The sequence below is a fragment of the Pleurodeles waltl genome, chromosome 6, assembly GCF_031143425.1.
Source record: "Pleurodeles waltl isolate 20211129_DDA chromosome 6, aPleWal1.hap1.20221129, whole genome shotgun sequence".
Lineage (NCBI taxonomy): Eukaryota > Metazoa > Chordata > Amphibia > Caudata > Salamandridae > Pleurodeles > Pleurodeles waltl.
In genome coordinates, this window is record NC_090445.1 from 1715627236 (window position 1) to 1715652989 (window position 25754).

At 49.5% G+C, this 25754-nt stretch overlaps 1 protein-coding gene across 1 annotated transcript in view; it reads right to left on the reverse strand.

The window, feature by feature from the left end:
• LOC138301826 (RLA class I histocompatibility antigen, alpha chain 11/11-like) overlaps positions 1–11958 on the reverse strand; it is a 129141-nt gene extending 117183 nt beyond the window's left edge. The window contains exons 1-2 of the mRNA XM_069242323.1: positions 11829–11958; positions 11478–11747 (exon numbers count right to left, since the gene is read on the reverse strand). Coding sequence (XP_069098424.1) covers positions 11478–11747; positions 11829–11958 — 400 coding nt within the window. The remainder of the gene's footprint in view (positions 1–11477; positions 11748–11828) is intronic.
• Between the last annotated feature and the right edge of the window lie 13796 nt (positions 11959–25754).

Sequence of the window (25754 nt, forward strand, 5' to 3'; positions counted from 1 at the left end):
TGATGGACTACATGGTCTGGATACAGCCAGTGGGCTGGATACTTCCCCTGAGTGGGACCTATCATCTCCAAGGGAGTATACGGAGGAGGCTGCTACCTTTCACGCTGTGGTAAGAAAGGCAGCTAACTTTCTGGACCTGCCTTTGCCGGTGGCAGAGGCGAAGCAGAATTTGCTGACTGAGGTACTACATCCGGCCTCTGCTGCAGCGGAGCCTCTCTTGCCATTCAATGAGGCTTTGCTTGATCCGGTGTTAGAGGTGTGGAAGAAGCCAGTATCTTCCTCGGCTGTTCATAGGGTTGTGGCCAGGAGATATCGGGCTACACCATCTGACCCTGGCTTTCTGTCTAGACACCCTACGCCGGAGAGCTTGGTGGTGCAAGCCTCCTGTTCCTCTAGGTCAGCGCCTGGATCTTTCCCGACGGTACCAGGAGACAGGGACTCCAAAAAGCTGGACGCACAATCCAAGAAGATATTTTCCTCTTGCAGTTTGGCGTTGAAGGCCACCAACGCGACTTGCATTCTGGGGAGATACATCCATGCTCTTATGGACTGTATATCATCTTCATTTACGAAGCTTCCCCAGGGACTTTTGAACGTTGTCTTGGATGCCCAGGCTGCCGCAACCCAGATTATCCAGTCTGGGCTGGACACGACCGACTCGGTGGCTAGGGCGATGGGCACGGCTGTGGTGGCAAGGAGACAGGCCTGGCTCCGCAACTCAGGGTTCTCTGCGGATGTGCAGTCGACCCTGTTGGACCTCCCGTTTGATGGGGACAAACTGTTTGGAGCCAAAGCGGATTCGGCCTTGGAGAGATTTAAAGAAAGCAGGGCCACAGCCAAATCATTAGGGCTGCAAGCCCCTTCTTCTGCCTCCTCCAGATTTTTCAGGAGGTTTCGTGGATTTGGGCGTGGCTCTTCCTCCTCTTCCTTTCGGGGGAGATTCCAGCAACCCACCTCTTCCCTCCCCTATAGATCATTTAGAGGGAGGGGTAGGGCCCGCACCAGGGGAGCCTCTCAGCAGCACTCTGCCTCTTCCTCGTCCTCTGGAGGGGTGCAGCAGGGAAAGCAGCCTTAGGCTTCCACCATTTCCCACTCATTCCTCTCCTGTAGGGGGAAGGTTACGGCATTTTCTCCACAAGTGGGAGACTATTACATCGGACACTTGGGTTATCAGCATTGTGGGAAAAGGCTACACCCTTCCCTTTCTGGAGTTTCCGCCCCCCCCATCCCGCCCCGCCCATCTTATTGTCCAGAAGAACACCTCCTGTTGTTAGAACAGGAGGTTCAAGTCCTCCTTTCAAAGGGCGCGGTGGAGTTGGTCCCAGAGCAGGAAAGGGGTCGAGGTTGTTACTCAAGGTACTTCCTGATTCCCAAGAAGGATGGTCGGTTGAGACCAATCCTGGATCTGAGGATCTTGAATTGGTTCCTCAAACAGGAAAAGTTCAAGATGCTGACCCTAGCTCAGGTGCTTTTGGCATTGAACTAGGAAGATTGGATGGTGTCTGTCGACTTGCAGGATGCTTATTTTCATATCCCGATACTCAAGTCGCACAGGAAGTATCTCCGGTTTGTGGTAGGGTTGCAGCACTATCAGTTTGCGGTCCTCCCGTTTGGTCTTACTTCAGCACCTCGAGTCTTCACGAAGGTGATGTCAGTGGTTGCAGCAGAGCTCAGAAGGAAGGGGATAGCAGTATTCCATTACTTGGACGACTGGTTGATCAAAGCCAAGTCTCCGGAGCTTGTGTCGCATCATCTGCAGTCAACAACCCAGTTGTTGTTCGACCTGGGCTTTTCGGTGAACGTGCCCAAATCTCACCTGGAGCCCTCTCAGCGCCTCCTGTTCATAGGGGCAGTACTGGATACAACATTGAATCGAGCCTTTCCTCCGCCTCAGCGGATTCAAGATATTCAGGAGTTGGTTCCAATGTTTCGAAATGGAGCGGTAGTTCCAGTCCTCAAGGTCCTTCGTCTGCTCGGTCTGTTTGCCTCCTGCATACTGTTGGTCATGCATGCTCGCTGGCACATGAGGGCTCTTCAGTGGTGCCTCCGAAGGCAGTGATCTCAACACAAAGGAGATCTAGAAGGTGCTGTCAAGATCTCCAGAGATGCTGCTGTGGACTTGAAGTGGTGGATTGCGGGCAACAATCTTTCACAAGGAAAGCCGTTCGCGCAGTCGCCACCAGTGACCACGGTCATAACGGATGCTTCCACTCTAGGGTGGGGAGCTCATCTGGGGGATCTGGAGATCAAAGGGCTTTGGTCTCCAGAGGAACAGATTTTTCATATCAATCTGTTGGAGTTGCGGGCTGTACGTCTGGCTCTCAAGGCCTTCCTCCCTTCCCTTCGTGGTCAGTCGGTACAGGTCCTGACGGACAATACTACCGCGATGTGGTACATAAACAAACAGGGAGGGGTAGGGTCGTACCTTCTCTGCAGCGAAGCTCTATGGCTATGGTCCTGGGCAAAGGACCATCAGATTTGCTTGGTAGCAAATCATCTGGCCGGGGTCTTGAACGTACGTGCAGACAGTCTCAGTCGCCATTTCTCGGCCGATCACGAGTGGCGTCTCCATCCAGATCAAGTCCATTTAATCTTCCAGATGTGGGGGTTTCCTCGGATCGATCTGTTTGCCACTCCGGAGAACACGCACGGTCCGTTATACTGCAGCCTCCAGTATCCGGTGCAGGGAGCGTTGGGGGACGCGTTTCAGATAACCTGGTGCGACCAGTTGCTTTACGCGTCTCCCCCCATACCCTTGATTCCTCGAGTGTTGAGGAAGATTCGCCAAGACCGGGCCCAAGTCATCTTAATAGCTCCGGATTGGCCAAGGAGGGTGTGGTACTCCGACCTTCTCCAACTCTCGCTGTGCTCTCCGCTCCGTCTCCCTCTCAGGGCAGACCTCCTCTCGCAGTCGCAGGGGCAGGTTTTACACCCCAACCTCCAGAGTCTGCACCTACATGCCTGGAGATTGAACGGGGCAACCTGAGTTCCTTCTCTCTCCCGCCTGATGTAGTGGATGTTATATTAGCGGCCAGGCGATACTCCACTAAATCTATCTACGCTAATAGGTGGTTTAAATTTGTTATGTGGTGTGGAGAGAGACAGATTGATCCCTTACATGCTCATCTGTCAGATGTTTTGTCTTTTGCTCTGTCTCTGGCGCAGAAAGGTTGTGCAGTGGCTACTATTAAAGGTTACTTGTCTGCCTTGTCAGCCTTCATTTGTCTTCCAGACCAACCATCGTTATTTAAATCCCCTATTGTTCTTAGATTCTTGAAAGGTCTTCTAAATAAATATCCTCCAAAACCATTCGTTATGCCTCAATGGGATTTGTCCTTGGTCCTGACTTTCCTTATGGGGTCCCCTTTTGAGCCTATGCATTCTTGCCCCTTAAGGTACTTAGTTATAAAAACAGTCTTCCTGGTGGCTATAACATCTGCAAGGAGAGTGGGTGAGTTGCAGGCCTTATCGGTAAAACCCCCTTATACAACTTTTTATGGGGATAAGGTGGTGTTGAGGACCAAGGCTGCTTTCCTTCTGAAGGTTGTTTTACCCTTCCATTTGGCCCAGACAATTACCCTGTCCACGTTCTATCCTCCGCCTCATCCTTCAAAGGAGGAAGAGAGACTACATCGCTTGGACCCAAAGAGGGCGTTAAGCTTCTTCATTGATAGAACAAAGGATTTCAGGCTGGAGGATCAGCTGTTCATCGGATACGTGGGCAAGAGGAGAGGAAAGGCAGTCCACAAGAGAACACTCTCCAGGTGGGTTGTTCTTTGCATTAAAATCTGTTACTCTTTAGCAAAGAAGGATCCTCCTGATGGCATTAGAGCTCATTCCACCAGAGCTAAGTCGGCCACTTCGGCCTTGGCCAGAGGTGTTCCTGTGGTCGACATCTGCAAGGCCGCAACTTGGTCGTCCCTTCACACTTTTGCGAAACATTACTGTTTGGACTCTGAGGTCAGAAGGGACGGCCATTTTGCACGGTCAGTGCTGCAGGATTTCTTGGTTTGACCATTTAGGCACCCACCACCGGGCGTGGTACTGCTTTGGGACTCTATTCATTAGGTGAGGAATCCACAGGTAGTTGTATCCATCAGAAGAACGAGTTACTTACCTTCGGTAACGACTTTTCTGGTGGATACATTAGCTACCTGTGGATTCCTCATGGTCCCACCAGCCTCCCCGTTGCCTTTTTGGTCTTACCAAGTAATCCTTGAGTGTGCTCCTCTTGGTCTTCAAGACTGCAATAGATTTTGTATATATGGATACTTGTATATATACTGTTATATATGTATTGCAAGAGGGGCCAAGGAAGAAGACCGTGAAGGTTGAAACGCGTTGCCCTATGTTTCTGCTTTATGGATTTTTGTAATAAATGAAGACCATTGTTTCTTGCAAGGCGTGCCAGATTTTGATTTATATACATTTTTTTTGGGGTGGATATATATATCTTTGTGTATTTACATAATTAGTATATATTTGTTTTGATTTAAAAAAAAAAAAAAAAAATGATATTCAATCTACAGCCATTTTATTGCAATGTTGTGTGATTTACAATGTTATGGGATGTTGCCTTGATCTTTCATTTCATTGGGTTATTGTTCTCATGCACGTAAAAAATGTTGGTACTGACGTCGGCACGTCGGTGAGGACCTCTTATTGCCTGTATGACGTCAGACGGCGTCGCGTGGGTTAATGTGACGTCCTCGTCGACGTGCAAAAGCTAGGAAGAAGATTTCCGTCGAATGCTGGCGCCATGGGAGTATTCATTAGGTGAGGAATCCACAGGTAGCTAATGTATCCACCAGAAAAGTCGTTACCGAAGGTAAGTAACTCGTTCATTGGGGTTCCAGCATTTCTTTTGCCACCCATAGGGAGCTCTGACAATTCTTACACCGGCCTGCCAGTGCAGCCTGAGTGAAATAACGTCCACGTTATTTCACAGCCATTTACCACTGCACTTAAGTAACTTAGAAGTCACCTATATGTCTAACCTTCACCTGGTGAAGGTTGGGTGCAAAGTTACTTAGTGTGAGGGCACCCTGGCACTAGCCAAGGTGCCCCCACATCGTTCAGGGCAAATTCCCCTGACTTTGTGAGTGCGGGGACACCATTACACGCGTGCACTGTACATAGGTCACTACCTATGTACAGCGTCACAATGGTAACTCGGAACATGGCCATGTAACATGTCTAAGATCATGGAATTGTCAATTCTGGCATTGGGGGGACAATTCCATGATCCCCCGGGTCTCTATCACAGAACCCGGGTACTGCCAAACTGCCTTTCCGGGGTCTCCACTGCAACTCCATTCCCTATCTAGAGCCAGCTGTTGCTGTTTAAGCTTCAGTCTGGTCTCTCCCACTCTCAACTTTTTGAGTTCCCCTTCTAACATGTTGTCTTCAGGGTGGGTGGGTTGGGAATGCTTGGACACAGAAGATAAATTGGAAACAACAGAGGGAGATCTGTCTCTAACTGACTGGACTCTAACAACCTGGCCTCCAGGAATAAAAACACCCCTACTATGATGGGAGTCTCTATTACTACCAGCATTACTAGGTGGTCTGCTAGGGGGCAGATTTGGAACAGAACCCTCCCCACCTCTAACCTGCAGTGCACAACCTTCTGAGTTGTCCTCTGGCGTCGTGGGACTCCTTTCTGTGACTTCGGGTGGACTTTTATTCTAAGTGCCTGTTCAGGTACTTCTGCAGGTGCTGCCTGCCTCTGTGAGGGCTCCCTGACTTGCTGGGCGCCCCCTCTGTATCCTCATCCAAGTGGCGACATCCTGGTCCCTCCTGGGCCACAGCAGCATCCAAAAACCCTAACCGTGACCCTTGCAGCTAGCAAGGCTTGTTTGCGGTCTTTCTGCGTGGGAACACCTCTACAAGCTTCTTCACGACGTGGGACATCCATCCTCCAAAGGGGAAGTTCCTAGTCCTCTTCGTTCTTGCAGAACTCCAAGCCTCTTCCAACAGGTGGCAGCTTCCTTGCACCCTCAGCTGGCATTTCTTGGGCTCCTGCCCCCTCTCGACACTGTAGCGACTCTTGGACTTGGTCCCCTTGTCTTACAGGTACTCAGGTCCGGAAATCCACTGTTGTTGCATTGCTGGTGTTTGTTCTTCCTGCAGAATCCCCCTATCACGACTTCTGTGCTCTCTGGGGGTAGTAGGTGCACTTTACACCTACCTTTCAGGGTCTTGGGGTGGGCTATTTTTCTAACCCTCTACAAGCTCACATAGATTTGGGGTCCATTCGTGGTATGCATTCCACTTTTGGAGTATATGGTTTGTGTTTCCCCATACCTATGTGCTCCTATTGCAATCTACTGTAATTTTACATTGCTTGCATTACTTCCTTTTGCTATTATCTGCATAGTTTTGGTTTGTGTACATATATCTTGTGTATATAACTTATCCTCATACTGAGGTACCCACTGAGATACTTTTGGCATATTGTCATAAAAATAAAGTACCTTTATTTTTAATACTTCTGTGTATTGTGTTTTCTTATGATATTGTGCATATGACACCCGTGGTATAGTAGGAGCTTTACATGTCTCCTAGTTCACCCTAAGCTGCTTTGCCATAGCTACCTTCTATCAGCCTAAGCTGCTAGAAACACCTCTTCTACACTAATAAGGGATAACTGGACCTGGCACAAGGTGTAAGTACCTCTGGTACCCACTACAAGTCAGGCCAGCCTCCTACAAGAGGGGAGAGAATTTCAGCTGCAATCGGCAAGATTAAAATAGAGGCAGAGGAGAGGAGAGCTGAAAGGCAGGCTGAGCCTGAAAGAGCCTTAGCTGAGAAGAATCTTCTATTGGCTCATGAACTGAGTCTGGAAGAGCTGGAGTTTAAGGCTAGGCAGTCTGAATCCAGCAGTGATGGTGGCAGCATACACACAGTACCTGATGGAGACAAGAAGGTTCGTATACCCAAGGACTTGGTGCCCAGTTATGTGGTGGGAGAGGACACTGATAAGTGGTTTTCTGGTTATGAAGTTGCACTAAGGGCTCATGGGGCTCCTGACAAGCACTGGGGGTGGGTCTGTGGAAACACATGCCAACACTTAGGAGCGACACACGTCTAACATCAGAGGTTGGGGACCAGACCAAGTACACTCCCATGAAAGCCATTTTGATTGCCAAATTTGGACTGACCCCTGAAAAGTACTGCCAAAGGTTTAGGGACATTAAGAAGCTTCCCAACCAAACCTGTGTAGACGTCATTGATTTTTCCAGTAAAGCACTGAATGGCTGCGTGCGGTGCAGTAAAGTCAGTGATTATGATGGGTTGCACAATTTTATCCTGAGAGAGCATATGCTCAGTATTTGCTTTACAGAGTTGCACCAGCACCTAGTAGACAGTAAGCTGACTGATCCCAGGAAGCCTGCTGAGGATGCAGACCTCTGGGCCAGCACCAGAGTGTCCAGAAAGGTATCAGGGGAGGACACCCACAAAGGTGGTCGGGGTTCCCAACAGAAGAAAGAGGGGGGAGAAAAACTTAAAAATGAGTTCTCTAAAGGCTCCCAAAATAATTCCAAAGGGAGCAGTGGTAACCAGTCCCAGACTGAGACTAAGAAGAAAGGATTCTTTCATCACAAGACAGGGAGGTGTGTACCCCAATGTGCAGAGTGCTCAAAGTTTGGTCACTCTAAGGGGGACTACAAATGTCCAAAGCGGGCACAGCCCCCCACTGGTGGGCAGACACATGGGTTGGGTAGTGAGTGCTCGGGGAGGAGGTAGTCCCAGGCAGCTTTGGGGAACAGCTAGAGGTAACCCTAGTGTCCCTGGGGGATGCAGATATGGTGCCAAAAGCCCACATGCCTGCCAATACTTCTAAGTACAGGCAGTGGGTGACTATTAATGGGCAACGGGTGGATGCTCTGCGTGACACAGGAGCCAGCATGACTACTGTCAGGGGTCAGCTGGTGTCAGCAGAGCAGGTCCTACCGAACATATTCCACCAAATCATAGTCGCTGACAATCGTGAGAGCCATCTACTGGTGGCTCTGGTTCCCTTTGAGTGGGGGGTCTCTGGTACTCTGAAAGTAGCTGTGAGCCCTGTCATGCCTGTAGATTGTCTGTTAGGCAATGACTTGGAGCACACTACCTGGAGGGAGGTACAGCTCACGTCTCACATGGAGATGATGGGATTGCCTGAGTGAGTCTGGATGGCCACACGGTTTATGGCTGCCTGGCAGGGGAGTCAAGGGCGTCTGGAGCCTGGAAGAATGGCCCAGACAGATGCCAAGGAGAGGGGCAAGGGGCATGGCAAACCAGCCCCTTAAGTTCCCATGGTGGAGGTTGACGGAGTCCCTGAGGAGGAGGCCCCTGAGCCAACCAGAGCTTGCTGGCTGGCAAGTTGAGGGTGGGCTCACCGGAAAAGAGTTCTGCAAAGCACAGAAAGATTGTCCCACTCTTGAGGGCTTGAGACGACAGGCCTCAGCCCATGCAACAGGTGAAGTCTCTGGGGATCACCTAATTTACTGGGAGAATGATCTCCTATATAGTGAGCCTAAGGTTCTGGGTACTTGGGCAGCATGTGTGCTGGTGGTCCCCCAGTGTTACTGGGCCTTCCTTCTGGCTCACAACATAGCCCTGGCAGAACATTTAGGACAAGACAAGACCTTTGCCAGGCTTGTTGCCCAATTCTATTGGCCCTCAATGAAGACAGCCTAAGATACATTATCTTGGTCCTGTCCTACCTGCAGGGCTAGTGGGAAGTCAGAGAAAAAGCTCAAAGCTCGCTTGATCCCACTACCCGTCATTGGCACCCACTTTGAAAGAGTGGGCATCAACATCATTGGTCCATTGGACTCAAAGACAGCACTAGGCAACAGGTTCATCCTGGTCTTGGTGGACTGTGCCACATGCTACCCAGAGGCAATCCCTCTGAGGATGGTGACTGCACCTGTGGTGACCAGAACTTTGATGGGGATTTTTACCCAAGTCGGGTTCCCCAAAGAGATAGTGTCTCACAGAGGCACTAACTTCATGTCTGCATACATAAAGTCCATGTGGGATGCGTGTGGTGTAACTTACAAGTTCACCACGCCCGATCACCCTCAACCCAATGGTCTGGTTGATAGATTCAACAAGACCTTGAAGGGCGTGACTGCAGGCCTACCTGAGGCCATGAGGTGTAAGTGGGACATCCTCTTGCCATGCCGTTTCTTTGCTTACAGAGAGATGCCACAGAAAAGGGTAGGATTCAGTCCCTTTGAACTCCTCTATAGCAACCCTGTTAAGGGGCCTCTAAGCATTGTCAAGGAGGGGTGGGAGAAAGCTCCCAAGAAAACCCCCCAGGATGTGGTAAGCTAATGTTGGCCCTCCACAACCAGATGCACCGCTTCTGAAAAAAGGCCAAAAGCAACCTTGAGGCCAGTCAAGAGGTAATGAAACGCTGGTATGATCAGAAGGCCATTCTGGTGGAGTTTCAACCTGGCCACAAAGTATGGGTCATGGAGCCAGTAGAGCCCAGAGCTCTCCAAGACCGCTGGACTGGCCCATACAAAATAAAGGAGCGTAAGGGGGAGGCCACTTTCTTAGTGGACCTACAGGCCCCTAGGAACTCCGAAGAGTGCTCCATGTCAACATACTCAAGCCTCACTTTGAGAGGTCTGAAGTCAGCAGGCTCCTTGTGACAGATGAGGTTGTGGAAGAGGAGAGTGAACATCTCCCTGACCTCCTCTCTGCACAGGAACATGAGGGGTCAGTGGAGAGTGTCAACCTCTCCGACTCCCTGACCCTAGACCAGGGCGGTGACTGGTACCAGTTACTGGGACAGTTTTCCTCCCTGTTTTCCCTCACCCCTGGACTGAAACAGGTGCGTCCATGACATTGACACGGGAGACAGTCCCCCAGTAAAAGAACAACATTTACAGTTTGTCAGACGGGGTGAAAGCCAGCATCAAGGAGGAAGTTGCCAAGATGCTAGTTTTCGGGGTGATTGAAACCTCTAACAGTCCCTGGTCCAGCCCAGTGGTACTAGTAGCAAAGACTGCCCCACCAGGAGCCAAACCAGAACTTCGGTTCTGTGTGGACTACATTAGTCTCAATTGGGTCACCAAGACGGATGCATACCCCGTCCCCTGGCAGATCGCCATGACTGAGGGGACAAAAGAAAGATCAGCATTCTCAACCCCAGAGGGACATTACAAATTCCAGGTGATGCTGTTTGGCTTGAAGAATGCCCCTGCCACCTTCCAACGGTTGATTAACAGGGTCCTGGCTGGTAAAGAGGCGTTCTGTGCCACCTGCTTAGACGACATTGCCATCTACAGTGACAGCTGGGAGGAACACTTGCATCACCTCCTAGAGGTGCTACGTGCTGATGAAAAGTGGTGGTGCTGGCGGTCGTAATCTGGTCCGACCGCTACCGCGACCCCGGTGGCCTTAAGACCACCAGGGTCGCAATGATGGCCAATATGTGTGGAATATAGTGTAGTACAATGTATTTGTAATTTTTTAACAAATTTATCAAAAAATATATATATCAATACCGCGGTACTCAGAAGTACTGTGATATCTGTAAAAAAAATTAAATATATATTTTTAAACATATAGAAACTTACAAATAATTTACCCTACCTATTACCACTTTAAAAAAGTGGGAGTAGGTAGGGAAACAATCTAAAACCTAATACTTAGTATACTGAAGGCCCTAACCCAGAACTCAGTCAGAATGTACTTAACACAAGATGGCTGCCATTAACGTTTGCAAAGGCGGTCATTAGCCAGCTTCGTGATGCTTTGTCGTTGCATGTACCGCTGCACTTGTGCGAAATGTTGTGAAACTAGAGCAACAACTGATATCTCTAAGTTAAAATACCTTTTAACTTTAAAAATACTTGCCTTGTGTAAATCCAACTGGGCGTTTGCCTGCTACATGCAAGTAGAGAGTGTATGGGAAATATGGGAAATATACTGGGGCCAAAACGGGTTTTAGCCCCCCCCCCCTTTTTTTACTTTGCATCCTCTTGATGAATCTCTGCAAAAGTTTGCTTTGTCTGCCAAAGTAGAAAAAAGTGTAGGTCTTCAAACTGTCATACAATTTTGTCAAACGGGCGCAAAGTTATTAATGGTCAAAAATTCCAATCTCTGGGAATCCTAACTCTAACTACAGAGAGGATAGCACCACTCTGTAACAAAGATCCCTGATTCCATTCTTGCAGAGGAGGGGAGGGTGGGGTGACCTGCATGGATCCCACTAGGCTGTCTGTGCCAGAATGCCGCTCTTTTGTGAAAATCATTCATTTTCCTCATACTTCTGTGAGGGAAACTTCTGGAATCTGCAGGGATCCACAAAATGTCTACCATCCAGTATTCCCACAAACCTCCCCATAAAAACGGTACTCCACTATTGTGGCTGGGCCTGATGCCCGAGACAGGAACAGATCAAACCAGGGACCATGGGAAATCAATATGTAGGCCACCGTCACAATCCCCGCTACAGACCACAGTGCACTTACCGTACATCACGGTCACAGTGTCCGGCAGGCTGCTGTGATACACCTCATATCTGTACATGTTCTCATCATCTCCTTCCTGAACTTCCACTGATGTCCTGACCTGGTAGGTCCCGTCAGGGTTTGGCAGGATGTCCCTCGACTCCCAAGGAATCTCTACACCATTCCTGACCCATTTCACCTCAATGTCTCTGGGATAAAATCCATACGCGTAGCCGGTGAGAAAGGTGCGATCGCTGGTCTTTCTTCGTGTAACCGCTGCTTGAGGGGCAACTGCAAGGAAACACAATAACTACAATTACACAACAATCACAGCATTGGGATTTACCCAGTATGTTATTTGGAATTACTTACCTGTAATACTTTTTCTCCAGCACATGCTTTGAATACCCCCCTTCATGACACTTCCAGGACCCCATGTGCACCCGCACAGAGGAGGAACCTGGGTAGTTGGGGCTGGTACAAGAAGCTTCACAACAGCCATCTCGGATCACAGCCCCAACTACATTGGTAGCTCCATCGTACAAAAAACTGAGGGTGCTACTAGAAGCTCAAAGAAAGGACCAAAGAAGGTGACAGATGCTGGGGCTCCCCATAGAGGCTGGATGGAGGTGACACAAGATGATGTCATAGTAGTGTTGTATGATGCAGACCCAGTGACAGGATTACAAGGAACCTCACATCCAGTCTTATAATGAATTCATCACACTGCATCTTTACCTGTTCTACATCGAAAGGACTTTGTTTAGTAGGAACCAAAAAAACGAATTATTCTAATCAACTAAGCTCATGCAATTATTTTTGGAGAAAGACAGACAAATACTGGTTGAAAAATATGATCCAATGAGCTCCCTGACTGCATGTTTCCTGCCTCTGTACCTTGGCTGTGACAAATGGGGGTAAGTTTAAGGTTTGGGTAAAACTCCTTGAGGAAGAGCGACTGTATCAGATAAGATGTTACTAGTTCAAGATGACCCCAAGAAAGGGATCAGACATCAACAGAAGGGCGAAGTGTGACAACAGGGCAGGTCATCAAATGCACCAGTACACAGGAACAATCTGGGAGGTTGGTCCTTGCGATGATATTTACAGCAGCGAGTGAACAGATGCACACACCTACAACTATGAGTAATAAACTCACACTTACCATGGTGAGTAGAAATGTCACAAGAATACCAAACCTGCACCTACAACTATGAGTAACAAACTCACACTTACCACGGTGAGTAGAAATGTCACAAGAATAACAAACCTGCACCTACAACTATGAGTAACAAACTCACACTCACAACGAGGAGTAGAAATGTCACAAGAATAGCAAACCTGCACCTACAACTATGAGTAATAAACTCACACTCACCACGGTGAGTAGAAATGTCACAAGAATAACAAACCTGCACCTACAACTATGAGTAACAAATTCACACACCCATGAGCAATAAACTCACAAATAGAATAAACCTACATTTACAACTAATAAATCCAGACCGACCATTAATTTATCTCTGTTTATCTAATTTGTAGCGCACAGCAATATCCATCCGAGTTTCCTTTTGCTGGGATGATTCTGGTAGTTGTCAGAAGACAAGAAGCAATGGAATGTATGTATGTATGAGGCACAGATGAGATGCAAAACTCTTGCTCATCTCTATCAAGAACAGCAAATTATGATTAATCATTAAAACCTTTCCTGAGCACCCTCAAAATAAACTCCCACTAAAGCGTGAGATCTACATTGAAACAGAGGCACTGCATGCACACAAACCAGATTAAATCACACATTTACTGTGGGATCACATGTTCCTTCTTCAGCTTCTGCAACACAAGCAGCAAGGGAGGCTGAATACCACCACAGCAACCACAAGACCCCTGGTCCTGCGTATGTCGTTCGTGAGTATCCACACTCCACCAACACCCAGGAATATTGAAACTCTACTCTGGAATTAAAAAAAAGTAAAAGTGATGGGTGGAATGCTCAAATTAATCTCAGCCACTTGTAAATATTCTGTCTGCACTTGGGGTCGCTATCGTGCAGCAGGAATGCCCACTAGGCCACCAGGGATTTTTGGATGCTTTGTTTTTAAAATCTTTGTTGTTTTGGGGAGCAGCCCCTTGAGCAAGGGTCGCTCCCCTTTAGTGGGGTACATGTTTTGGATGTTTCTGCCCCCCCTTGGGGGAAGATTAGCCATATATTTTGAGGTAAAGCCACTAGGCCACCAGGGATTTTTTCAACAAGATGTTTCTTGTTTTGGGGAGCGGCCCTTTGAGCAAGGGTGGCTCCCCTTTAGGGAATACGTTTTCGCCATTTCTGCCCGCCATAAATTTTTAGGCCACTAACCACTGGGGAGTAATTTATTTGGGCATGTTGGGGAGCGGCCCTTTATTAGAGAGCATGATTTTTGGCTGTTTCTGCCCCCTTTATGGGCAGATCTGCAATATTGCAGGCCAATCTGCCCCTAAGGTGGCAGAAGCCACTAGCCACCAGGGAGAGTTTCCGTGTGTGTGTGTGTGTGTGTGTGTGCGCGTGTGTGAACTGGAGTTCGGCTGACGGTCTGCATGCACTGGTGTTTGGCTGGCTGTGGATGTATTGGCATTTGGCTGTCGACGTATGTGATCTGGCACTTGGATGGTGATGGACAGAGTTCATAGCGCTTTATATTATTAATGGTTGTTTTTCTTGTCATCATTTGCATTTGTGATTGTAATGTTTTATTTCTCCTTTCTCTTCTAGTGCAAAGCTTTTGTTTGTGTAATAATAGCAGCATATTATCTTATGTTTTATTGTCTGTGGAATTCTCCTTGGATTGTGCAAAACTTGTGTTGTGTTGTCTTGTGTGTAATTGTATTTTGTCTTTCCTTTTTAGTGGGATATCATTGGTGTTGCTGTCTGTGCAGAGTAGGTGCAGGTGGGACTAGCTGTCTCTGGCAAGTGATTGGTATAGGTCTTTGTGATGAAGCCACACTTATTACCTATTTTACAGTGTTGGTTGTTGCTGACTTATTTCTATAGTTACTTTTGTTAGGAAGGATCACGGCTAGCCTCACGGTGACCGCTCAGCAGGTTGTACGTATGCCTTTTGAGTCGTCTTCTGACCATGATTATGAGACTGACTCTGCAAGTTTCTGGCAGTGAATCTTCTGTCCGAGAGGAATCATCTGATGATGAAGCCACTCTCAGTGCGGACGAAGGGCCCTTTTTAGAAGAGGACACTGATGTGTCGATAGTGTTGCAAGAGGCACCTGGGCAGCAGCCTGGGGCTGAACGGCTTCCCACTGGAATACCTGACCTATGGGTTGCCCCAAACATGGTGCAGCCGGCGTTGCCTGCCTTTGCTGGTGTCCAGGGTGTGGAGTGGATACTGACAACTTTTTGCCTATAAATTTCTTTCAGTTTATGGACGATGTATTTTGGAAGAGATTGTTAGCAGACTAATTTGTATGCTGAACAGTATTTGAGGGACAACAGTGCCAGACTTAAGCCCTGCTCTAGAGCTACCCAGTGGATTCCCACAAATCTGGATGAGTTGAAGTTGTTCTTGGATTTAACTTTTTTGATGGGTTTGTTAAGGAAGCCGTTGCTGTCTTCATATTGGTCTACCAATACCTTGATAGCAACATCCATATTTTCTACAATCATGAGTCGTGATTGGTATTTGCTTCTGCTTTGGGTGCTGCATTTTGTTGATAATGCTTCAGCATTGCCACAAGACCACCCTGATTGTGACCATCTTTTTAGGATTCGGCCTGTACTTGATCACTTTGTAGATTGATTTTCAGAAATCTATGTTCCAAGAATAGAAATAGCTGTGGATGAGTCAGGGCCATTTGTTCTTAGACAGTACATTCCTGCCAAGTGGGCTTGTTATGGAATTAAGATGTACATGCTGTCTGAAAGTAGTTCAGAATAGGTCTACAATTTCCACTATTGACCCCCCTGTTTGTCCTTCCTCTTTTGTAGTTAGTGAGAAAATTGTGTAGAGGACTATTTTAACAAAGGTCACCATTTAGACGTAGGGTAGTGCTCCCTTTTGCTCCGAGGCCGGCGCAGCCGCTGTTGAACGTCTGTTACAAGAGCTCCCTGACGCAGGGTCAAGTGAAAAACAGGACCGGGTCTGTTTACTCTTTCTTTTTTTTATAGTCCGATTGCTGTTTACATTTAATTGTATTCTGGGGCTCCACATAATGTTTGGAGCGTGGTATCAGTTCCCAGTTTGAGCCTCCGATTGATCCCTCTCCTGGTTTCAGCTTTGTAATTAATAGTCTTCTCTGGGTTTCATTTCGGTGTTACTTCCAGTGTCACATTTTCCCGCGGTAACTAACCACACTCGGCATGAAGACGGCCTGCTCTTAGATGTGGCTTCCTAACTTACGTTGCACAACTGCATCCACCAAACTAAAAATAAAAAATAAAAAAATAAATCACATTGACGAAACCTAATACATTTACCAATGCTTGTTTACACTGGTATGCCTTTACTGGAGGGGACAAAGGCTATGCAAGTCAGAAGAGCCTCTCCCAAAAGGAGCAATCGGTACCCCTCTAAACAGGACTCACTGGTGAGGCGCGGCTTGAGAGGCCCGCTGCCCCCTCCCTGACTAGCACAGGGCCTTGAGCACATGTTTGTGGTTGGCCTCTGGGGTATCTGTTCCCAGAAAGGCGCAGTGCCAGCTGCCACTGTGAGTTAGGAGGGGTGATGAACTGATACATTGCTGCTGTTAGAAATGGGGTCTCTGGTTGGCAGTCGGTTTACACTCTGTCCAAGCTGGGACCCTCACTCTAGTCAGGGCAAGGGAGATCCTCACCCCAGATAACCCCTGCTCACCTCCTTGGTAGCTTGGCCGTGCCTCATTTCTTCTCCGGTCGGGTCGGAGATGCATCGTTTTTCTCTACCGTAAGAGAGCGATGCGTCGATTTCCAGACGGGGCACCTCGGATCCGTGCAGTCCTTGTTCTACCAGCTTCCCCTTCCAAGGTCCCAGGGACTGGATAGGGCACCACTAGGCAAGGCAGGGGGTCTCAGCAGAGAGTTCAGATTCTGGCAGAGGAAGTCTTTGATGGCCCTGAGACTTCAAAATATGATGCAAGTTCAGTCCAAGCCCTTGGAGACACTTCACAAGCAGGAATATACCACAAAGTCCAGTCTTTGTCCTCTTTCAGGCAGATGCAGCAACTGCAGGCCAACCCAGCAAAGCACAGTCACAGGCAAAAGGGCAGTACTCCTCCTCCAGCTCTTCAGCTCTTCTCCTTGGCAGAGGTTCCCCTTGGTTCCAGAATTAATCGGAAAATCTGGGGTTTTGGGTCCACTACTTATACACCTTTCTGCCTTTGAAGTAGGCAAATTTCAAAGGAAAGTCTCTCTTGTTCACAAGATCCTGCCTTGCCCAGGCCTGGCCCCAGACGCACACCAGGGGGTTGGAGACTGCATTGTGTGAGGGCAGTCACAGCCCTTTCAGGTGTGTCAGCTCCTCCCTCCACTCTAGCCCAGATGATCCATCAGGATATGCAGGCTACACCCCAGCCCCCTTTGTGTCACTGTCTAGTGGAGATTCAAAAACAGCTCAACTGTCAGTCTGACCCAGACAGGGAATACACAAGCAGGCAGAGCCACAGAATGGTTTAAGCAAGAAAATGCCCACTTTCTAAAAGTGCCATTTTCAAACAGACAATTTAAAAACCAACTTCACTAAATGATGTATTTTTAAATTGTGAGTTCAGAGACCCTAAACTCCAACTTTTTATCTGCTCTCAAAGGGAATCTGCGCTATAAGGATATTTAAAGGCAGCCCCCATATTAACCTATGAGAGAGATAGGCCTTGCACAGTGAAAACCGAATTTGGCAGTATTTCACTGTTAGGACATGTAAAACACAGCAGTACATGTCTCACCTTTAACATACACTGCACCCTGCCCATGGGGCTACCTATGGCCTACCTTAGGGGTGCCTTACATGTATAAAAAGGTAAGGTTTGGCCCTGGCAAGTGGGTACACTTGCCAGGTCGAATTGGTAGTTTAAAACTTCACACGCAGACACTGCAGTGGCAGGTCTGAGCCATGTTTACAGGGCTTCTAATGTGGGTGGCACAACCAGTGCTGCAGGCCCACCAGTAGCATTTGATTTACAGGCCCTGGCACCTCTAGTGCACTTTACTAGGGATTGACTAGTAAATCAAATATGCCAATCATGGAAAAGCCAAATACACACACAATGTACACAGAGAGCATACGCACTTCAGCACTGGTTAGCAGTGGTATAGTGCCCAGAGTCCTAAAGCCAACAAAAACTGGTCAGAAAAAATAAGAGGAAGGAGGCAAAAAGTTTGGGGATGACCCTGCAAAAAGGGCCCGCTCCAACAGCTGCCATAGACGTGTTGGTTGATCGATCGGATAAAGTGGCATCCCCAAAAAGTAAACTTAGGCGGCGATAATAAACCAGAGTCCTCTGAAGCACAGCCCGCATCAAAGAACACAGGAAGCACCACCCACATCAAAGAACACAGGAGCACAACCCACAACAAAGAACACAGGAATCACCGCCCACATCAAAGAACACAGGAAGCACCACCCACATCAAAGAACACAGGAAGCACCACCCACATCAAAGAACACAGGAAGCACCACCCACATCAAAGAACACAGGAAGCACCGCCCACATCAAAGAACACAGGAAGCACCGCCCACATCAACGTGCACAGGAAGCACCGCCCACATCAAGAACACAGGAAGCACCGCCCACATCAAGAACACAGGAAGCACCGCCCACGTCAAAGAACACGGGAAGCACAGCCCACATCAAAGAACACAGGAAGCACAGCCCACATAATGAACACAGGAAGCACAGCCCACATTAAAGAACACAGGAAGCACAGCCCACATTAAAGAACACAGGAAGCACAGCCCACATCAAAGAACACAGGAAGCACAGCCCACACCAAAGAACACAGGAAGCACAGCCCACACCAAAGAACACAGGAAGCACAGCCCACACCAAAGAACACAGGAAGCACAGCCCACACCAAAGAACACAGGAAGCACAGCCCACACCAAAGAACACAGGAAGCACAGCCCACACCAAAGTACACAGGAAGCACCGCCCACATCAAAGAGCACAGGAAGCACAGCCTACATCAAAGAACACAGGAAGCACAGCCCACACCAAAGAACATAGGAAGCACAGCCCACACCAAAGTACACAGGAAGCACAGCCCACATCAAAGAGCATAGGAAGCACAGCCCACATCAAAGAACACAAGAAGCACAGCCCACATCAAAGAACACAGGAAGCACAGCCCACATCAAAGGACACAGGAAGCACCGCCTACGAAGCACACCCACATCAAAGAGCACACGAAGCACAACCCACGTCAAAGAACACAGGAAGCACAACCCACATAAAAAAACACAGGGAGCACAGCCCACATCAAGGAACACAGGAAGCACAGCCCACATCAAAGAACACAGGAAGCACATCCCACATCAAAGAACACAGGAAGCCCATCCCACATCAAAGAACACAGGAAGCACCGCCCACATCAAAGAACACGGGAAGCACATCCCACATCAAAGAACACAGGAAGCACAGCCCACACCAAAGAACACAGGAAGAACAGACCACAGCAAAGAACACAGGAAGCACCGCCCACATCAAAGAACACAGGAAGCACCGCCCACATCAAAGAACACAGGAAGCACCGCCCACGAAGCACACCCACATCAAAGAGCTCAGGAAGCACAACCCACGTCAAAGAACACAGGAAGCACAACCCACATCAAAAAACACAGGGAGCACAGCCCACATCAAGGAACACAGGAAGCACAGCCCACATCAAAGAACACAGGAAGCCCATCCCACATCAAAGAACACAGGAAGCACATCCACATCAGAGAACACAGGAAGCACCGCCCACATCAAAGAACACAGGAAGCACATCACACATCAAAGAACACAGGAAGCACAGCCCACATCAAAGAACACAGGAAGAACAGACCACAGCAAAGAACACAGGAAGCACCGCCCACATCAAAGAACACAGGAAGCACCGCCCATATCAAAGAACACATGAAGCACCGCCCACATCAAAGAACACAGGAAGCACCGCCCACATCAAAGAACACAGGAAGCACAGCCCACATCAAAGAACACAGGAAGCACAGCCCACAGCAAAGAGCACAAGTAGCAACGCCCACATCAAAGAACACAGGAAGCACAGCCCACATCAAAGAACACAGGAAGCACAGCCCACATCAAAGAACACAGGAAGCACAGCCCACATCAAAGAACACAGGAAGCACAGCCCACAGCAAAGAGCACAAGTAGCAACGCCCACATCAAAGAACACAGGAAGCACAGCCCACATCAAAGAACACAGGAAGCACAGCCCACATCAAAGAACACAGGGAGCACCGCCCATGTCAAAGAACACAGGAAGCACCACCCACATCAAAGGACACAGGAAGCACAGCCCACGTCAAAGAACACAGGAAGCACCGCCCACGTCAAAGAACACAGGAAGCACCGCCCACGTCAAAGAACACAGGAAGCACCGCCCACGTCAAAGAACACAGGAAGCACCGCCCACGTCTAAGAACACAGGAAGCACCGCCCACATCAAAGAACACAGGAAGCACATCCGACATCAGAGAGCACAGGAAGCACCGCCCACATCAAAGAACACAGGAAGCACCACCCACATCAAAGAACACAGGAAGCACCGCCCACGTCAAAGAGCTCAGGAAGCACCGCCCATGTCAAAGAGCTCAGGAAGCACTGCCCACGTCAAAGAACACAGGAAGCACCGCTCACTTCAAAGAACACAGGAAGCACCACCCACATCAAAGAACACAGGAAGCACAGCCAAGAACACAGGAAGCACCGCCTACTTAAAAGAACACAGGAAGCACAGCCCACATCAAAGAACACAGGAAGCACCGCCCTCATCAAAGAACACAGGGAGCACCACCCACGTCAAAGAACACAGGAAGCACGGCCCACATCAAAGAACACAGGAAGCACAGCCCACGTCAAAGAGCTCAGGAAGCACCGCCCACGTCAAAGAGCTCAGGAAGCACCGCCCACGTCAGGAAGCACCGCCCACGTCAAAGAGCTCAGGAAGCACCGCCCACGTCAAAGAACACAGGAAGCACCACCCACAGCAAAGAGCACAGGAAGCACCGCCCACATGAAAGGAAGCAGCGTGGGTGCAAAGGAGAGACACAAAAGAAAAACAATAGTTCCCTCACAACAAAACATTTTGGCAATCGTGCAGTAAGCCATGTAACAGGGTCAGTCCCCAAGGCGGTAACAAAACCGCCCTAAGGCGGGAGAAACTTAAAGCATTTACCAATAACATCAAGCGGTTTTTGCAAGGCAAGCCCCGGAACGAATAAAGGTGATGGGCGTGAGGTGGGCGTGGTTAAAGCCCACAGATAGATAACAACACGTTGGAAAAGCAGCGCTTGCGCTCTGCTATGCTCGACTTAAAAAATACAATACCCATTAAACCATGGGAAGCACAGCCCACATCAAAGAGCATAGGAAGCACAGCCCACATCAAAGAACACAAGAAGCACAGCCCACATCAAGGAACACAAGGAGCACAGCCCACATCAAGGAACACAAGGAGCACAGCCCACATCAAGGAACACAGGAAGCACAGCCCACATCAAAGAGCATAGGAAGCACAGCCCACATCAAAAAACACAGGAAGCACAGCCCACATCAAAAAACACAGGAAGCACAGCCCACATCAAAAAACACAGGAAGCACAGCCCACATCAAAAAACACAGGAAGCACAGCCCACATCAAAAAACACAGGAAGCACAGCCCACATCAAAGGACACAGGAAGCACCGCCCAGGAAGCACAGCCCACATCAAAGAGCACAGGAAGCACAACCCACATAAAAGAACACAGGAAGCACAGCCCACATCAAAGAACACAGGAAGCACCGCCCACATCAAAGAACACAGGAAGCACAGCCCACAGCAAAGAGCACAGGTAGCAACGCCCACATCAAAGAACACAGGGAGCACCACCCACGTCAAAGAACACAGGAAGCACAGCCCACATCAAGGAACACAGGAAGCACATCCGACATCAGAGAGCGCAGGAAGCACCGCCCACATCAAAGAACACAGGAAGCACCACCCACATCAAAGAACACAGGAAGCACAGCCCACGTCAAAGAGCTCAGGAAGCACCGCCCACGTCAACGAGCTCAGGAAGCACCGCCCACGTCAACGAGCTCAGGAAGCACCGCCCACGTCAAAGAACACAGGAAGCACCGCTCACATCAAAGAACACAGGAAGCACCACCCACATCAAAGAACACAGGAAGCAGAGCCAAGAACACAGGAAGCACTGCCTACCTAAAAGAACACAGGAAGCACAGCCAACGTCAAAGAACACAGGGAGCACCGCCCACGTCAAAGAACACAGGAAGCACCGCCCACATCAAAGAACACAGGAAGCACAGCCCACGTCAAAGAGCTCAGGAAGCACCGCTCACGTCAAAGAGCTCAGGAAGCACCGCCCAAAGCAAAGAGCTCAGGAAGCACCGCCCCCATGAAAGGAAGCAGCGTGGGTGCAAAGGAGAGACACAAAAGAAAAACAATAGTTCCCTCACAACAAAACATTTTGGTAATCGTGCAGTAAGCCATGTAACAGGGTCGATCCCCAAGGCGGTAACAAAACCGCCCTAAGGCGGGAGAAACTTCAAGCATTTACCAATAACATCAAGCGGTTTTTGCAAGGCAAGCCCCGGAACGAATAAAGGTGATGGGCGTGAGGTGGGCGTGGTTAAAGCCTACAGATAGATAGCAACACGTTGGAAAAGCAGCGCTTGCGCTCTGCTATGCTCGACTTAAAAACTACAATACCCATTAAACCATGGGCTGAAACTACAAATAAACATGGTTAAAGTCAACTAATAGTTACAATGATAGTACAAAACACGGTCCCACAGTCTCCCTTCAGCCTCAGTCTTAGCTACTTGTGGCAGCGGAGATACGTATTTGATTATCTTTTACAACATTGGTGCTTTGTTTCAGGATGCATTCCCATCAGGAGTCTAGTTGCAGTGATTGTGACTATTTTGTCCATGTGATAAAGGGAAACTCTAAAGGCTGCCTGTTCGCTGCCTACTCCAGTGAGGGTGGCTCTCCCCCTGCAGGGGCAGGAGTCTGCCCACTAACTGACGAGCACCTTCCTCAATGATGCCAGAGATGAAAGCATTGGGCAGTGAGGGGGCAGAGCCGGGACAGAGGGCTGCATCTGTGTACAGACAGCTCTGAGAGGTACTGCAGAGGCGCACAGGTAGTGTCATCCCAGCTCTACCGCCAACCTTAGCGTGTGCAGCCATCTTGTGTCACATGCCCGTGTGCTGCCTCCAGGCCTTCCGTGGGGGCTGTCTCGCGCAGGTGAGCATTTACCATGCACCAGTTTGGAAGTAACTGACAGGCAGGGCTGGCACTCATAGGGCTGAGAGTTTCTGTAAACTCCAGGCACATCTACCAGACAAGGCAGCTGAGGACCATGGGTACCACCTGGAGCAGACTGCGGGAAGGAGGAACAGAGTTCTTGGCGTGGACCCAGATGCTGCCTTAGTGCGAGGACCATGAAGACGTCTGTTGAAACCACTGGACACACGTCTGAAGCAGCTACAGAAGATCAGTGAGCTCTTTTCATGGGGGTGCAGGTGGGACACCTCTGGGGATCCAGAGCCTGGGATTAGGACGGAAAACTCCTTGAGTGAAAAGGGGAAAGACTTGGAGTGAACTAGGGAAACCCTCCTTGAGACATGGAACTTGCCTAAGGCTTGCTCAATCCACAGGAATTCAGACATTCTCACTTGTCTGAGTGGGAACCATCCACCAGGTAGTCGTCTATGTGCAAAACATCCTCCTGTTCCAACAGATCAGGCGGTCAGGAATCTCCTTCGAGTGGAGTACCCCAGTCCTGTTGGGTGGAGTGCCTCGGGCAAAGTTACAGCCACAATGGGATTAGAGGCTAAGGAGAAATATACCAGGGACCCCAAGAGAGAAATATGTAGGAATCTGGATGCAGGACATCCACGTGCACCAGCGCAGGGGAAAGGACAGGAAAGCGTCATATTGCTGTAAATACTGCCCATTCCTGCCCTCTTCCAGCGATGCAGTGCACTGCAGCAAGGGAGATTAGGTACTGTGGAGTAGATTGGGGTACTGTGGAGTGGGGTAGATTCAAGTGGGGAGGGTGGGTAGGATAGGGGTGGAGTTTGGTAGATTGGGGTAGAGTGGAGTGGGGTAGATTGAAGTGGGGTAGTGTGGGGTAGATTAGGTACAGTGGAGTAGATTGGGGTGTTGTGGAGTGAAGTAGATTGAAGTGGGGAGGATGGGTAAGATAGGGGTGGAGTTTGGTAGATTGGAGTAGTGTGGAGGGGTAGATTGAAGTGGGGTAGGGTAGGGAGGGTAAGATATGGGTAGACTGGGGTAGAACGGAGTGGATTGTGGTAGACTGAAGTGGGGTAGGCTGGGGTGTGGTGGAGTGGGGTAGGGTGGGGTAGACTAGGTATGGGGGAGTAGATTGGGGTAGTGTGGAGTGGAGTCTGGTATACTGGGGTAGATTGGGGTAGGGTAGATTGGGGTAGAGTGGAGTGGGGTAGATTGAAGTGGGGTAGGCTGGGGTAAGATAGGGGTGTAGTGGAGAGGGGCAGATTAGGGTAGAACGGAGTGGAGTGTGGTAGACTGAAGTGGGGTAGATTGTCGTTGTTTGAAATGGGGTAGGCTGGGGTAGGGTGGAGTGGAGTGTGGTAGATTGTCATAGGTTGAACTGGAATAGGCTGGGGTAGTGTGGAGCGGGGTAGTGTGGATCGGGGTAGAGTGGAGTAGAGTGGAGCGGGGTAGAGTGGAGTGGGGTATGGTGGAGTAGATTAGGTACGGTGGAGTAGATTGGGGCAGTGTGGAGGGGTAGACTGAAGTGGGGTAGGCTAGGTTAGGGTGGGTAAGATATGGGTAGATTGGAGTAGAACGGAGTGGATTGTGGTAGACTGAAGTGGGGTAGGCTGGGGTGTGGTGGAGCGGGGTGGGGTAGGATGGGGTAGACTAGGTATGGGGGAGTAGATTGGGGTAGTGTGGAGTGGGGTGTACTCAGGTAGGGTGGAGTGGGGTAGAGTGGGGTATATTAGGTACGGAGTAGTAGATTGGGGCAGAGTGGGGTGTACTCGGGTAGAGTGGAGTGGGGTAGACTGGGGTACATTAGGTACGGTGGAGTAGATTGGGGCAGGGTGGAGTAGGGTGTATTCGGGTGGGGTGAAGTGGGGTAGAGTGGGTTATATTAAGTACAGTGGAGTAGATTGGGGTAGTGTGGAGTGGGGTGGAGTGGGGTAGGCTGAAGTATTTTAGGTACGGTGGAGTAGATTGGGGTAGAGTGGGGTGTACTCGGGTAGGGTGGAGTGGGGTATATTAGGTACGGTGGAGTAGATTGGGGTAGTGTGGAGTGGGGTAGCGTGGGGTGGGGTGGAATGGGGTAGATTGGGGTATATTAGGTACGGTGGAGTAGATTGGGGTAGCGTGCAGTGGGGTGTACTCGGGTAGAGTGGAGTGAGGTAGAGTGGGGTATATTAGGTATGGTGGAGTAGATTGGGGTAGAGTGGGGTGTACTCGGGTGGGTGGAGTGGTGTGGGTAGATTGGGGTATATTAGGTATGCTGGAGTAAATTGGGGTAGTGTGGAGTGGGGTAGCGTGGAGTAGGGTGGAGTGGGGTATATTAGGTAGTGTGGAGTGGGGTAGCGTGGGGCAGGGTGGAGTGGTGTAGAATAGGGTAGGGTACGGTGGGACAGGGTGGACTGGGGTATATTAGGTACGGTGAAGTAGATTGGGGTAGAGCGGGTGTACTCGGGTAGGGTGGAGTGGAGTAGATTGGGGTATATTAGGTACGGTGGAGTAGATTGGGGCAGTGTGGAGTGGTGTAGAGTAGGGTAGGGTGGGGCGGGGCAGAGTGGGGTATATTAGGTTCGGTGGAGTAGATTGGGGTAGTGTGGAGTGGGGTAGAGTAGGGTTGCATGGGGTAGGGTGGAGTGGGGTAGATTGGGGTATATTAGGTATGGTGGACTAGATTGGGGTTGTGTGGAGTGGGGTAGTGTGGGGTAGGGTGGAGTGCGGTGGACTCGGGTAGGGTGGAGTGGGGTAGATTGGGGTATATTAGGTACGGTGAAGTAGATTGGGGTAGGGTGGGTGGAGTGGGGTGGGGTAGGGTGGAGTGGGGTAGATTGGGGTATATCAGGTACGGTGGAGTAGATTGGGG